General features: G+C 42.6%; 2 protein-coding genes across 3 annotated transcripts in view; one reads left to right on the top strand and one right to left on the bottom strand.

The window, feature by feature from the left end:
* The first annotated feature begins 6 nt into the window (after nt 1–6).
* Nucleotides 7–14,042, top strand: GABARAPL2 (GABA type A receptor associated protein like 2). 2 transcript variants are annotated; one of them, XM_009289424.2, is made up of 5 exons: nt 7–47; nt 383–438; nt 5,778–5,950; nt 8,028–8,121; nt 11,613–14,042. In XM_009289424.2, the coding sequence occupies exons 1-4, from the start codon at nt 14–16 to the stop codon at nt 8,116–8,118; spliced, it is 354 nt and encodes a 117-aa protein (XP_009287699.1). In that variant the 5' UTR covers nt 7–13; the 3' UTR covers nt 8,119–8,121; nt 11,613–14,042. The 2 variants fall into 2 exon arrangements, with proteins under 2 accessions (XP_009287699.1, XP_009287698.1); XM_009289423.2 differs by lacking the exon at nt 11,613–14,042 and having other exon boundaries at nt 8,028–8,604.
* The window catches only part of ADAT1 (adenosine deaminase, tRNA specific 1), a 23,979-nt gene continuing 22,060 nt past the window's right edge, over nt 14,031–15,949 (bottom strand). The window contains exon 9 of the mRNA XM_019474679.1: nt 14,031–14,301. Coding sequence (XP_019330224.1) covers nt 14,169–14,301 — 133 coding nt within the window. The 3' untranslated portion in view covers nt 14,031–14,168. The remainder of the gene's footprint in view (nt 14,302–15,949) is intronic.

Here is a 15,949-nt window from a genome sequence, read left to right on the forward strand (position 1 = left end):
GCCGGCCCGCACGATGAAGTGGATGTTCAAGGAGGACCACGCGCTGGGTAAGGGTGGGCCCGGGCTAGGTGCTGCCCGCCGGGGGCCCCGCCGCCCTCCGTCTTCTGTGTCGCCATCTGCTCCGGGGCCTCCCGACTCCGTGTGCCCCGGTCGGCTCCCGGAGCCGGTCGTCTTGTCTCTGGGCGGACAGCCGCCTGCGGCCCTCGCCGAAGCGTGGCGCGGTGCCCGGGGACGGCCTCCCTGAACAGCTGGAGACCCCCTCGGCGTGGGCAAGACGGTCGCGACCCCCGCGGGTTCCCGTCCCTGCGGGCACTGCCCTCTCTGCCGAGGACACTGGCGATGCTATTACTACGCAATGACTAATTACGAGTTTTGTTCACAGAGCACAGATGTGTCGAGTCGGCAAAAATCCGAGCCAAATACCCTGACCGTGTCCCGGTGAGTAACCAAGCCAGCTTCATCTGAGTACTTAGAGGCAAAGGTGGATAAGCTGTTTCCATCCTGCTCTCTCTTCTTTGATCAGATCCCACTAAGTAAATTCATCTTCCTTTTTGTGTCCTTAGATGTTTTAAAGAGGCCCCAAACACATCTAACTAATCCAACATTCCCTCCTCTGCCCCAGTGCCTATTGACAAGTAAGCAAGAGTGCTTGACTTTCTAAACACTTTCCAGGCATGTTTATGGCTTATCAGTGTCCTGGTTTCTTCTAATGGCAATTATATCCCAGCATATACCTTCAGTGCCTTGAGGATTCATTCTGTTCCTGATCCCAAGAAAGATCATAAATTCTTTAAACCTTGACAATCTTTCATCCTGGCTATATGAGGAAGGTGATTTTCCCTCATGTATTCCATGTCTATAACTGCTCTTATCATGGTGAATCTCCCCATGCAAACCCTGTTGTTTCAAGAGCCAGTGCAAGTGGTGACCCCTCCTTTCTGCATCAATACCTACCTACCTGCTAAATAGCAAATGACCTCTCTTTTTCACTCCGCAATCCCTTTTATCATGTTTCAGTCAGTTTCAGACCACACTTCACATCCTTATGTAACAGCTAGCAACATGTCCACATTCTCAACTTAACCTGCTTGTGTGTAAAATTTCCCACATCCCATCTGACCACATGCTAGTTAGTGCCACTCCCGTCTGACCTCTTGGTAAATAACTTAACTTACCCATTGGACAGTGCAGCCCAGAGAAGAACCTCTAATCCCACTGACTCTCTCTGCTCCTGAGTTGCACCTAGTCACAGCATCTTCTCCAGTTGCAGTCTGGCAAGCTGATCTGATCCTTGCCATTCTCTGCCCGGCTAACTACCCCCTCATATATAGACTGTAGCATGCTAACGACCATATGTCTCCACAGATACCCATTTGTCCATTTCAAGAATATCTTTCATAACCCTAGGGGAAAAAGAGATATTGAAACTTGTAGTGTGAGTCAGAATTACATGATGCCGTATCAGGGATGGACAGCAAGGTGTGGATGGATACATGGAATTAAATCTCAAATTGCAGTGTGATGCTTTGTCTGGGCTGATACGTTTTCTGCCTGATGATTCAGATTGAGCCATGTACCTTTCACAAAATAATTGGTATCAAATAATACATTTTTGGCATTTAATAGTCAAAAGTGTTTTTCAGACTTAATATATGTTTCCTGCTTTCCAGGTTATAGCCTGCATCCAGAGGGACATAGGTCAAAGTGACTTCAATTCTCAGCTGCTGTATCTGTCTACCTGGATTTAGAGATGTTTCAGTGGTTCAAACCTATGAAGATAATATACCAACAGCCTGCCTATGTCCTAGGCTAGACCTTTTAGGAAGAAAATGGGAGGTGAAAGAAATTCATGCTTGCTAAGCACTGCAATTTTAAATTTGCCTGGGGAATCAAGTGGTCTAAGGGTTAAAGGTATCTATAAGTTTTACTAGAAGCAGTTCACCAACAGCCTTGACTTCCAGTTATGACAGTTTCTGCATTATGAAGCTAAAATGCCTAGCGTGTTATTGTAATTTAAAAAAAAAAAGTATCACTTGTTAAGGCTTCAGTATTCCTTTCAGGCTGTTCTTGGTCCTCTTTACAGTTGCCTCATACTAAATTGCAAGGGGCAGCTACTATGCCCTCCTTCTGTTTCTGTAGGCACAGATGAAGAAATTACAAGGAGAACCTTCTTCAGATCATAAGACAGCATATTTTGTAAATTTACTTGAGTATTACCTGTATACTGTAGCAATGGGGAATGCAGAGCTAAGGAATGGAGACACTGGGACCTCTTGTAAGCCTTATTTCCCCCCGTGCTGCATTTTTTCCTTCAAGAACTAGCCTGTGTGGAGCAATAAGCGTCAGGTCCTTTCCACAAGTAATACTTAGTTCTCCTCCTCCTGTACCTGTTGCTTTTTGTTTGGTTTTGTTTGTGGCCATCTTGCCACCTTTCCTTCCTGTAGTCAATTTCTAATTTCCTAACATATGAAGTAAGATACTCTAATGTCAGTTCAGCATAATACAAAGCAGAGAATAGCATCAGTGAGTTGTACCTTGACAACAATAACACGGTGGAACAAACAATATGCCTTAGAGTGCAGCTATATTCAGAATAACACGTTAAAAAAAATTTCTGGTTCCCAGTGATAAAATCAGTATGTTATTGCAGACCTGAGTCTACAGACATCCTAAAATAGTGATTAACATAGGCAGTCTTTTTTCAAGTTGCAAACAAAAGCCTGTTGATGCTGCAAACATCATCTTATCTAGGCATCTCTGCTCGGGTTCCTACCTGCTTTCTTTTACCAAACACTCCTGGTGTAGGCAGAGAATAGCCAAGTTCTTATGGTGGCCTAGCAGCAAAAAATAATGATTATTTTTTTTATTTATCTTATTTTTTTCCTTACAGCCTACATATCCCATCTAGCTCTCATTCATATATAGCTAAAACCTACACTTTATTAGTATGGCTTCACTGTCATCCTGTAACTTCATCCAATCAACTGAAGCTGTAATATAGTTTTTAACATCAGATGCATACATTGCTGGATTATCTGGCAGTATAAGTCTGGTACAGCAGAGGCACGCAGACAAGATCATGTCACAGCACCTTTCTGGTGATTTGGTGAAGTGCTCAGCTGGCATCCTTGGCAGGCCAACTGGTATGCTAGAGCATACTGCAGCCATGCTTCCATTTCTCTTCCTTGAGGCATTGTTGAGCCTGGCTGAAATGCTTGGTGGCTAGCTGTGGGAAGTCAGTCATCATTGCTGGATTAATTATGGAAATGCAGAGAGCATGGATGTCAAATCAAAAGCAGTACTGCAAAGCACTGTAAAAAAAGGAATATGTGGTCTGTGGCCAACTAGAACCTTGCATTATACCACAGTTCACACTGCAACTCTATCAGAGTTTTGACTGTATTCAGATGTAACATGGCTTTTTCAACTCTGCACTGAGTTACCTGAAGAATGCATGTGCCTCTACTTAGCATGACAGTTTCTGACCTACTGGTATGTGTTGTGTAATGGAACGGTATGCTGCACAGATGAATACAAAAGACTTCGGGGGGGGGGAAGTATTATTTCTAATATTTTTTTTTCTTTTGCTATACGCCATATCAAGGCAGTTGGTTCTGTCGTCTGTTAGGAGCAACTTGGGACATTGTTTAAAGAAGACAGTTAAGTTGAAAGGGTGGAGGTGGTGCGTGTATCAAACCTGTATTTCTTTGTATTGTGGGATTTTATTTAGTCATATGACAATTTAAAAGAGGATAGGGCATGCTTGTTGCAAACTAGAATTCTGTGTAACAAAAGATTTCAAGCAATGATGGTCACACTTGCACATCCTATGAGGAGCAGCTGAGGACTCTGGGGTTGTCTTGTTTGGAGAAAAGGAGACTGGGGGGCAACCTCATCGCTCTCTACAGCTTCCTGAGGAGGAGATGTGGAGAGGGAGGTGCTGATGTCTTCTCCCTGGGATCCAGGGACAGGTATGCCTGGGAATGGTTCAAAGCTGCACCAGGGAGGTTTAGACTGGACATCAGGAAGCATTTCTTTACCGAGAGGGTGGTCAAACCCTGCAACAGGCTTCCTGGAGAGGTGGTCGATGCCCCAAGCCTGTCAGTGTTTAAGAGGCGTTTGGTCAATGCCCTTAATAACATGCTTTAATTTTTTGTCAGCCCTGAGTTGGTCAGGCAGTTGAACTATATGATCATTGTAGGTCCCTTCCAACTGAATTATTCTGTTCTATTCTACTTTCTTTTTATGTTGTGATAGTGACAAAAACAAAATAAGCAGCATCTGTACAAAGGGAATGGACTTCCTCAGATCACCTGCTGTTGCTCAGGTACCAGCTCTGTAGTCTAGTTGAATTTCTCATTACTTCACTACAGCTGAATGGGGCAAGGAAGGAATATGGTTAAATGGATTCCTCAGTTTGTTACTATCAACTGGAGTAAGCGAGAAGACAGAAGGCCTGGACTCCTTCCTTCAATCACCAGTTAGTTTAAGGGAAGTAGTGCAGACAAGCCACTCCTAAACCTGAAGTTTTCAAGCTGCCTGTGCTTTGAATGTCTAAGTAGATGCCAATTCCTTTCTTGCCCCTGCCCCCCAAGCTTTTGTGGAGAATACACTATTTTTGGATAGTGCACATGGGGAACTTCAGAACACTTTGGCCATAAATTGGCCATATTTAAACACAATAGGACGTTACTGTCCTGGTATGAATAAATCACAGAATCACAGAATGGTTGAGGTGGGAAGGGACCTCCAGAGGTCATCTGGTCCAACCCCTCCCTGCTCAAGCAGGGCTACCTACAGCCAGCTGCCCAGGACCGTGTCCAGATGGCTTTTGAGTATCGCCAAGGTGGGAGACTCCACAACCTCCCTGGACAGCCAGCTCCCAGGACCGTGTCCAGATGGCTTTTGAGTATTGCCAAGGTGGGAGACTCCACAACCTCCCTGGGCAACCTCTGTCAGTGCTCTGTCACCCACACAGTGAAAAAGTGTTTCCTGATGTTCAGAGGGAACCCCCTGTGTTTCCGTTTGTGCCCACTGCCTCTGGTCCTGTCACTGGGCACCACTGAAAACAGCTTGGCTCCATCTTCTTTGCACCCTCCCTTCAGGTATTTATACACATTGGTAAGATCCCCCTGAGCCTTCTCTTCTCTAGGCTGAACAGTCCCAGCTCTCCCAGCCTTTCCTCATATGAGAGATGCTCCAATCCCTTAAACACCTTCGAGGCCCTTTGTTGGACTCTCTCCCGTACGTCCATATCTGTCTTGTACTGAGGAGCCTAGAACTGGACACAGCACTCCAGGTGTGGCCTCACCAGTGTCAGCAGAGGTGAAGAATCACCTCCCTGGACCTGCTGGCAACGCTTTGCCTAATGCAACCCAGGGTACCATTAGCCGCCTTTGCTGCCAGGGCACACTGCTGGCTCATGTTCAACTTGGGGTCCACATGGCAGTATCATCGGTGTACAGAAAGTTAAAAGATGCATATACTTTCCTGACACAGGTTTCGTATAGGCATATTGCATCTTTCTACCTCATGTCTGTCAACCGTGGGCATAGAAGTTTTGAGCCATTGTGTATATGAATGTAGGTTTCAGTGCAGTTGTAAAAGCAGGTTTTATAGCGCTGGGCCAGTCCTACCTCTCATTTGGTTGCGGTCAAGAAAACTTTCTGTTCCTCCCCTCTGCTCACTGTTGTAAGCCTGGACCAGCAAGCGATTTATCAAAGCTGTCTGTTCATAACAATCCTGAAAAGCCTGACCTTCACACCTGCGCTTTACAGGTCATAGTGGAGAAGGTCTCAGGATCTCAGATTGTTGATATTGACAAGAGGAAGTACTTAGTTCCATCTGACATCACCGTGGCCCAGTTCATGTGGATCATCAGGAAGAGGATTCAGCTGCCATCTGAGAAAGCAATATTCCTCTTTGTAGACAAGACTGTCCCACAATCCAGGTGAGAGGCTATTCACAACCATTTCAGCAAGCCTGTGTGTATCAGAGGGACCATAACTCTCAAAGAGGGCTTTGAGGCTTATTTGATGATTTTAGGAGGTGTTTTGTTACATCTTAATCTCACCATGAGAGGTTTTTTTCTTGGAAGTTTGATAAACATCTTATTTCTTGAGCTAAGCAGAAGGGAAAGGTGACTGAAAAATATATTATGATTTACTTCCATGGCAAGAGGGTGAGCTCTGGACTTATGATATCATCTGTGGTTGAGTGCAAGAACATTTACATCATCAATGCCAAAAAAAAAAATCATTCTCAATGTAACAAAAAAGTTGCATGTTAAATACTCAAAAGCAAACACCATAAATTATTCTGAAAAAACATTAACTTGTCAGCTCACAAAGAAATGACGTTACACACTAGTTACTGTTACTTGTTTTAAAAATTACTTATTTTCTTCTATAAACACAAAATGCAAAATGACTATAGAAAGGTTTTTCACATTGCTTTTATATAGGAATAAGTTTAATTGTTGTCTGCTACATACGGAATAATGTATAGCAGAAGCAGCTACTACAACTGCTTTCTATCCTTCAATAGTATTTGAGGAAATAGTACATCATGATGTTACGTGGCTTAGATACAATATTATTCTTATTAATCCTTACCTGTGTAACAGTAACAGTCCCTCCAGCTAACCTGTCCAGACTCAGTTAAGAATATTTTTATTTACTTTGTGATACACAATAGGGACCTGTGAGAACCATCTTTTTCTGCTTGCTTTCTTCTAAGAGTATTAGGAATGCCTATATGTCATCTTCTTAACAGTGCTGTAGAACTGCTAGGAACAGGAGAGGAAAAAAAAAAGGACACATTGTCTCATCTCACATGTTCATGATGAGATGTCACATCTCTGCTGGAAAAATAGGGCCTTGAACCTTCAATAGTAATGCAAAAATGGTAACTTGTTAACAGATAAACAAAAATTTAATCTGTTAATGGCTCTGCTCCTCTTGTAGGCTGAGTTTATTACATAGACCGTTAACTTGACATCCTTCTCTCCTCATCCAGAAGTTTACTACTCACCAATTCCCTTCCATTTCAAATACTGCCTGCAATTCTTCCCAGCTCCTCTCTTGGGTAAAAAGCCATGATCATTTTCCCTATCACTCACATTCAGTCTGCATCTTACAGTTTACTAGCCTTTTCTCAGTCTTGGGAAGTCAGACAAAGGTGAGCTGAGGAGGCGCCATTTGTGCAACTGACTGATATTAACTGCCTGCTTCATCTGTAGATAGATGGTTGGAGCAGTTGTACTGGCCAAGTAATTGCTCGGGTTTCTTTTTGTTTTCAAAATACAGACACTGCCCTAAAGACCACAGCTGCTTAGACTGTGAAGGGCTACATGCCTATTCAGTTTAAGAAAATTTTAATTTGAGCAAACATTCAAAACCTTATCCACTAAAAAAGCCCTGGTTTCTGGCTAACTTGTAATTTATTGCCCACGCATTTTGATACTAGCACTATTTTAAGTCATCACTTTTTAACAATATAGAAAACAAAGCTTTTACTCCCCAAAACAACCTGGACCTCAAAGAAACAGTCCAAAAAGCCCAAGTTTGATAGACTTGAGACCAGCTGAACATTCATGACTACACCAGGTGGAAGGAGAAAATGAGGTTGCTCACGCAAGAAGCAAAGACTTTAATGCAACATTAAAGGTGCTTCCATGCAGGAAGGTGCTATCAGGCTATTGATCCTGGGATTAGTCACGGCATCAATAATGGATGATTCGGAACCTGAAATACATTCAGTGACTCATTTCCAATAAAATAAGGAAGCATTCTGACAAATGCATTTGTGAAGAAGTAACAAAAACCTAGACACTCTGCAGAGAGCCCAGGTCATTTTGCTACTCAGGAGTCAACTGCTTTTCATATATCCTCATTTTTGTATTTTAATTTACACACAGACTTACAGGTTTTAGCTGTTATTAATCCTTGTTTATGTGAGGTTCTAACTGTTACCATTTGCAACTGTCATGATCCGAGCAAACCATTTCTCTTTTTTTCCCCTTCAAGCTTAACTATGGGACAACTTTATGAGAAGGAAAAGGATGAGGATGGCTTCTTGTATGTTGCCTACAGTGGAGAGAACACATTTGGCTTCTGAATGGTGGGTCTTGGCTACTATACCATCCTGCTGTGTATCTTGTAAATAGCGTATCATTTTCTGTTCCGACATCCACAGAAGTTCCTTCTATATACATGCATTTGTAACTGGATTTATTTCTTAATATATTGATAGATCTTGTTTTATTAGACTGTTAAATTATCAAAAAAAGTTTTGTTGGTTTTGTGCATTTTTTTTCCTCATGGCTATGAATTCCCAGAGCCTCACTCCTTTGGGGGATACATTTGATGACACTGATTAAATAATAAAGCAAAGTAGTTGGGCTACTAAAACATGAAAGGAAGAATACGCATTTATTCTGTTTTGAGGTGTTAGTTTAAGAAAAATAAAAACATTAAATTAGTATTGGGAACACTGGATTTGCTAGCTTATCCTAAGCAGGAGCAAGATGCTGATCATGTTGAATTGAGCTAATATGTTCCACTTTCTCAATTAACAAACAAGTACAATAAAAATTCCTGTCACAAACAGGCAGTGCTGTCATTTCTTGAATTGAGCTAATATGTTCCACTTTCTCAATTAACAAACAAGTACAATAAAAATTCCTGTCACAAACAGGCAGTGCTGTCATTTCTTTACCTTAATTTTGGCCAGAAAGTTATACATCACATTTACTAAACACTATACAGCTGCTTATATTATTTACTAGACACTGTACAGCTTCTCAGCCTTTAGTATGTGGATGATGATAGAAGGAAGAAACACAGAGCCATCTGTAGGTTCCAAAACCAATAGCTTTAGAGCTACTAGATCTCATCAGGAGAAGAGCTATGCCTGCCCACAGACTATCAGTGGAGGAGTGAATAGCATGGGCTTTGGAAAGCAGGACCTAGGTGACAAAAGCATAGCATGTAAGGAAAGCGCACCTAGGAGAAAGAACGATACAAATAGGAGACCAGAGAGCTGGAGAACTGGAAGGTATAATTTGTACATGGGTTACTGCAGAGAGAGAAATAATTGGTAAGGAGTTCAGATTAAAACATTTGCATAAGCAGGCCTTAAAAAAAAAAAAAAAAAGAGCAGTAGTTGTGTTACAGGTAGTTATATAAATATACAAGTCCTTTCCAAGTAAAAATTCTGTAGATATTGTAAGGACATTACAGAACCAAGTATGTGAAAGAACAGCTTTATTATACAGCTGAGTGGTGCAGCTGACACACCTGAGGGATGGGATACCATCCAGAGGGACCTGGACAAGCTCAAGAAGTGGGCCCATGTGAACCTCATGAGGTGCAACAAGGCCAAGTGCAAGGTCCTGCACCCGGGTCAGTGCAACCCCTGGTATCAATACAGGCTGGGGGATGAAGGGATTGAGAGCAGCCCTGCCAAGGAGGACTTGGGGGTACTGGTGGATGAAAAGCTGGACATGAGCCAGCAATGTGCGCTCGCAGCCCAGAAAGCCAACTGTATCCTGGCTGCATCAAAAGAAGCGTGGCCAGCAGGTCGAGGGAGGTGATTCTCCCCCTCTACTCTGCTCTGGGAAGACCCCACCTGCAGTACTGCATCCAGCTCTGGCGCCCTCAGCATAAGAAAGACACAGACCTGTTGGAGCGGGTCCAGAAGAGGGCCACGAAAATGATCAGGGGGATGGAACACCTCTCCTATGAAGAAAGGCTGGGAGAGTTAGGGTTGTTCAGCCTGGAGAGGAGGCGGCTTCAGGAAGACCTCCTTGCGGCCTTTAAATAGTTAAAGGGGGCTTCTAAGAAAGATGGGGACAGACTTTTTAATGGTTTTAAACTAAAAGAGGGGAGATTCAGACTATATATATGGAATAATTTTTTTATGATGAGGGTGGTGAGACACTGGCACAGGTTGCCCAGAGAGGTGGTGGATGCCCCATCCCTGGAAACATTCAAGGTCAGGTTGGACGGGGCTCTGAGCAACCTGATGTAGTTGAAGATGTCCCTGCTCATTGCAGGGGGGTTGGACTAGATGACCTTCGAAGGTCCCTTCCAACCCAAAGCCTTCTGTGATTCTGCTTAGTTGAGGCAGACAACTAGAATTAGAAATACTGCATGCAAGCTAGAGAATTCAAGATTAGTTCCTCCAGTTTATGAGCACTCTTGCCAAAGCACGTATGCAACACAGCAAAAGTAAAGAGGCTTTGCCACAAAATCAAAAAAAGTTGTTATTCATGAGGCTCTCAAATTCTCTCCAAGTGGGCTTACCATAGCTACACAGCTACCTCTACTTACAGGCAAAGAGGCAAACATGGCTCTGAATGATGGGGGGGGGGGGGGGGGAGTGGAAAAACCACCTAATTGACCTAATTGCACAGTACTGGAGTTCATGCTTTGATATTAAAAGACAACACTGGGTTGGAAAAGTAGCATCGCTTTAAATTTCGTAAGCCAGCAAGGAAACACTAATTGCAGTTTAGATTCCTAATAAAAGTTTTACTTCATTTTCACGCTACATGGTGCAGAAGAGTTTAGTTTGTGAAGTGTTTCCAGTCACAATGGAAATTTATCACTTTCAAAGCTTAAATCAAATTCATACTAACTCAAATTCCCATGAAGTCATCTTATGCCTAGAATTATATTTGGCTCTACAGTTATTCACAGCTACTGGTAGAAGGACTCCAAAATGAGAAGGTAGGAGCCTGTGAACTGTTGACACTACTCGATTATTGAGGCTTGCCACAGTAACAGTGCTGCATGTGCTTACTGCATCTGAAAATGTGCTGTATTTCAGTAAGCCTTTCATTATTCAGAATAGCACTGCAATGTATAGCACTGCTTTAGTAAACATTCATCACTGCTTACTGGGCTTATTGCAAAGCTGATTTAACTCCTAATGAAAAGCTATACCTTGTTTTGGGCTCATGGTTTGTTTTTCTACAAAGACAGTAATTTGAATAGTCTTCAATTTACTCTGAACATACTGAGATCAGTAAGCGCTCCAGCCTGTGTGAGGTGAGCAGTGGAAGAACACTGTGAAGATCAAAACCTTGCTTTTTCAAAGGTAGTGGGACGCTCGCATATTGTCTCATGGAACTGCAGCCTCCAGCTCAAACAGATTACTTCTACACTTGGACAAAAACTCTTGTTTTTGTGCTCTGGTTTTGACTTCCTTAAAGATAAGCAGGCGGTCTGCCCGGCCTTCTTACTGTGATTGAAAACAGAATGATTTCTCCAATAGTGAAGCTGTTAAAGACATCCCACTCAAAATAAGGATTACAGTTTCTTTGTTCTGGCAAATAGGGACCATTGGTCCCCATACTAGTTTGGGAAAGTCAAGGACATATCTGGGTAATACAAATATGCTCTGTAGAGCATTTTACACATGCCTTGGGAATCTTGGTGCTCTCATATGCTCTGCTCCACCTGTTACCAATTGCTTGGTTGTCCTCATTAACCATGAACCATGGGCACTTCGTTCCCTCTACTTCACCCCTCCCACCTCCGCTCCCCTGTGGCAGAGTCTCTGCACTCTACTGTCCTCCCTACACCTTGCCTATCTCTGTTTTTCAGTGCGTCAGCTGTTCCAGTGCAAAGGAGTGATACAAGCTTGGAACACCTCAACTGCTACCTTCCAGAGCAATTCTTCCAAAGATCTGCTAACATTATGAAAGTTTCATTTGCTACCTCTTCCAAAAGCAGAGATTGTGTTATCTCTTCTCTGCATTTTCCCTTCTGATTTTTAGACCGGTTTCTCGGTACTGCCTACAGCATTTCTTGACATTTTGGAATTAAACAGATGCAGCATTTAAATACTTCTTTTCAGTCGCAGAAATGCCATCCAGTTGAGTATAAGATCCTGCAGGCTTAGCCCCTCAGCCTTTTAAATGCTGCTTTGTTTTAGCTCCTTCCTTCTCTTCGCGTATTCGTTGACTCACTCTAGGCTTAAATATGTCCTTAACTCCATCCAAAAAGTGAGGTTAGTATCAGTGTTCAGCACCTCTATAACTACTTTTAAACCTGACAAGTAGCAGAAAGCAGCAGTCTACAGTTCACAAGTATTTTACAAATGCACAGGGAAATCTTACCAGGAACAATCTCTCCTAACAGCCAGGCTCAAATTTTAGGAAAGAGTTAAAAGAATTTAGATCATCTAACTGCTTATCTGAAAACTAGTCTGATGCCAAGACTACAGAAAAACTAGCCTTATGTAACCCATTTTAATATTGCAGCTGGATAGGAAATGGGAACATTCCAGTCTGGTCAGCAGGTTCACTACAGACCTTGTTCATTAACAAAGGGAAACTAGGTATGTTAAGGTATAGTTTCTGCAAGATTTCAGGGAAGGACAAGGGTAAACTTCAGGAGCCTGGAAATTTACTGGTTATCTCTTTAAGTACAGTACAGGACTCTGCCCTTGGAATGCCATTTGCTCAATTACAATAACTGCTACCATTTCTCCTCAGCAGTTCACCCTGTAGCCCATCTGCAATGGCATCTGGCCATTTTTCATCCTCTGATGACTAATGCAAGTCACTGTTCTCCATAATCCCCTGCCCTCTACAAACACATACAATGAATTCCTCCCTCACCAATACAACTGGTCTTTCTGCATGTTAGTGCTGGATTTGAGAGGACATACACACAGAATTCAAGTTCTTTGTTATTTCTTCAACAAGTAAGAGAGAACTATTCTTATTTGACGACAAGTCAACCCAAGTGTGAAGTAAAAAGATTTCCTGTAATCAATTCTCAGACTGTAATGTGATATGTACTATTCAGTCCCATATATAGCTCAGTAGGTTGGCTGTAGAGGCTGTTTGGAGAACTGCTGTGCCCATTTTTTCAAATCCAAACCTACAGTAAGGTACCAAAGAACAGAAAACTCAAAACACTACAGAATTCTTAAGTTTAAATTATCCACTTCTTTCATCCTGCCGTTGCCTTGCCCAAATACTTTATGAATTGTAGTTTACAATAGCAAAAGACAAAAGGGGAGTGTGCTCAGTAGCAGTTACATAGTCCTGAACTTGCTCACAGAAAGCAATAATTGGGACAGAAAGTTTAAGGAGGATTACCCGCTGCTTCCCCCCAGCTCGCAATGTTGACTGTTTTGCCATGCAGATATTATTTGGTAATAAAGCATAAAGGCAAAGACTGCCAGAGACTACTTCCAGTCCCCCCCAAAGCATCTCCACCTTTGCCAGGCTAGTAATGAACACTTGCCAGGAAACAGTGACATAAATGGCTAAGGCATCCCTGCTTTTAATTAACCATGTATCACGGGGGGACAGGAGAACAGACAGTGCTTGAAACACTGAAAAGTAGGTAAATGCTTGCCTGGAATTACACAGGATTGACAGGTTTGAACCAGGTAATTCAGGAGGTTTCTTTCCTGCCCACAGAAGCAAAGCAGTTGAAGAGGTATCTGGCAAAGTTCTGAAATTAACAGAGATGCACGGGATATCGTAAGTGGTATTGTTTGACACAGCCTTCTCCCCAGCATTCTTCTGCTTCTGCTTTGGCTATATTTAGTAAATAGAAGCTTATATGAAGGACTTCCAGAAAAAAGACCCTTTAACAGAACTAGTATTTCCAGTTAGAAGCAATGGGGCTGGGGGACACAGAAAATTCTTCCAGGCACCAGACAAGGAGAGCCAAGAGTTATAAAAATATTACTTACTATACATTAGGGTTGTCCCAGCAACACAAAACCAACCATAACATTATGAGGAGTGAAAGAAAAAAGCAGCACTAAAATTTTACAATGACAGCCTTTCTTCCATAGCACTGCTTCAATTTCAGTTGACATTATTTCCATTGCAATGGACTATGGCTGATAGATCACGTCCTCAGACAACAGGATAACACATCACTACTTCCTTTTATTTGGAGGCATATTGTTTCATGCAGCTCAGAACTTTAAGTCTGCAACGATCCTTTTCTGTATTTCAATAAAAAGGGGACTTCAGCTCAACAAAAATAAAGACTTCTCTAAATTGCTTTCCTTTTCACTCCTGTCTCCTTACAGCACAGGAACTAGAAGACATCTTTTCCTGGCCCTTGAACTGCAGAGGTATCTGCTGTGCACCAGGGCTTATTGCTGGATTTACACAGCTGCATATATTCTCATGTGAAATGCAGGTATTCCTTGGCATTCTTGACCCAACCCGTCAGGGCTTGGCTACGCAGCACTTTCCAGGCTTCTTGATAATTTAATGCAGCTTCCTTGTAGTCCCAGTAGGTTTCTAGAGTCTTCATCCTGACAGAAAATGCACAACAACGAAAACATTTCTATTATTCTACTGGATGTAACGTCACAAAATGAAAAAAGCAATCAAACATCTAAGAACATGATGATGCCCTATGAGCTCTTTCATACTAAGTGAAATTCTCTTGTGCTTCTAGGGAGACTTGGAGAGGCGCAGGCCCTGAAGCTAGTGTATCTAGACATCGTCAGCAGTCTTACCAAACAAAGCAAAACAACTCCTCTCCCATGCTTCATATGCACTCTCCAGCAACAGAAGTGTCAGTGTTTGACTGTGTGACAATAGGTTACAGAAAACTTCCATGACAGCAAAAAATGTCAAAGCAAAGCAGAACAGGTGGCTAGAGATAAGTGCTTTGAATTAGGTGGAAGTAGCCTTGTTTTTCTAGAAGAATAGACACGATTCCTGGCTGGAAGGGAAGGGGACAAGGACAAACAGGACAGTTGTACTCTTCCAACACAAAATAATGGGGAAGAGTGAGACAAAGGAGAAATTTTTATTTTTTTTTTTTTTAATCTTCTCCCTAAAGCAAAAGAGACTCAGCAGTTTTGGTGCTCTGTTCCCCTTCCTCATGTAGCACCTGCTCCCTACAATCTCAGCAGAACCGTTGATCGCTCTGCTGAATGCATTATACCATTGATTTTTAAAATAGGGAAATTCAGGTCTAGAGTATCTGAACACAAGTGCCTCTAAGACAATTTCATCGAGACTTTTTTCCTTTCCTTACATTCCTTTCCCAGCCTCTTTTGTCTCCCTTTGACAAACAGTCCGTCAGCCACATGTGGCACGTAATGTTTATACATTCGACCCAATATGAAGGGAAGATCATAGGCAACATGACCTTCATCAAGAAAGGAAGAGACAAACTACTACAGGAACCCTAACCTAAAAAGTCTGAGAACCACTGCACTAACTTCCAGAACAAGCTTTCATCCTCAAAGGCAATATTGATCACCACCACCCCCCAAAAAACCCCAACAAACCCCAAAAAAGGTAATAGCAGACCATCAGAAGCTGTATTTCAGGCATTCAGCATTCTGCTATAAATGTATTTCTAGAATGCTGTGACACGCATAGCAAGCCATGAGATACTATCTATCCTGCAGACCTTAGGTTCAGAAAGTGCAAGAGTGGAGAACCTGTCTATGCCATTGCTGAATATGGGAGATGTATACCCTCTTACAAGCCTGCCTGCACTCTTGTCACAGCTAATCCATTTTGCTTTCTTTACCTCTTTCACATTAATCGAACTCTGTGAAACTAACCTCCAAGCTGCTCTGGAAAGTTCCGTGGGAGGGCCCACTGCAACTCTCCTCCACCTGCCCAGTGGAACAGTCACAGAACCCCATTATCAATGGTGGATCATGGTTTAGGAGCATCACTGAACAGGCAAAAGACCAGCAACTATCTGCATAAGCAGCATTCAGGAAACAACACAGGTCCAAGAAGGGCCAAGGTCAACCCACCACAACCAGCTCCAAATCCCTAGCATAGGCAAGCCATTCCTCTTCCAGGTACTCCAACATGTACCTCAGACATGGTACAAACCACCTGCACCTTCTCCACCTCAAAACCATTCTCTGGGGAGCAATATGCGTGCTTACACTCAAGGTTAATAACAGAATCATTCTTTGGGAAGAA

Source organism: Aptenodytes forsteri, unplaced genomic scaffold (genome assembly GCF_000699145.1).
Source record: "Aptenodytes forsteri isolate BGI_AS27 unplaced genomic scaffold, ASM69914v1 Scaffold269, whole genome shotgun sequence".
NCBI classification, from domain to species: Eukaryota; Metazoa; Chordata; class Aves; order Sphenisciformes; family Spheniscidae; genus Aptenodytes; species Aptenodytes forsteri.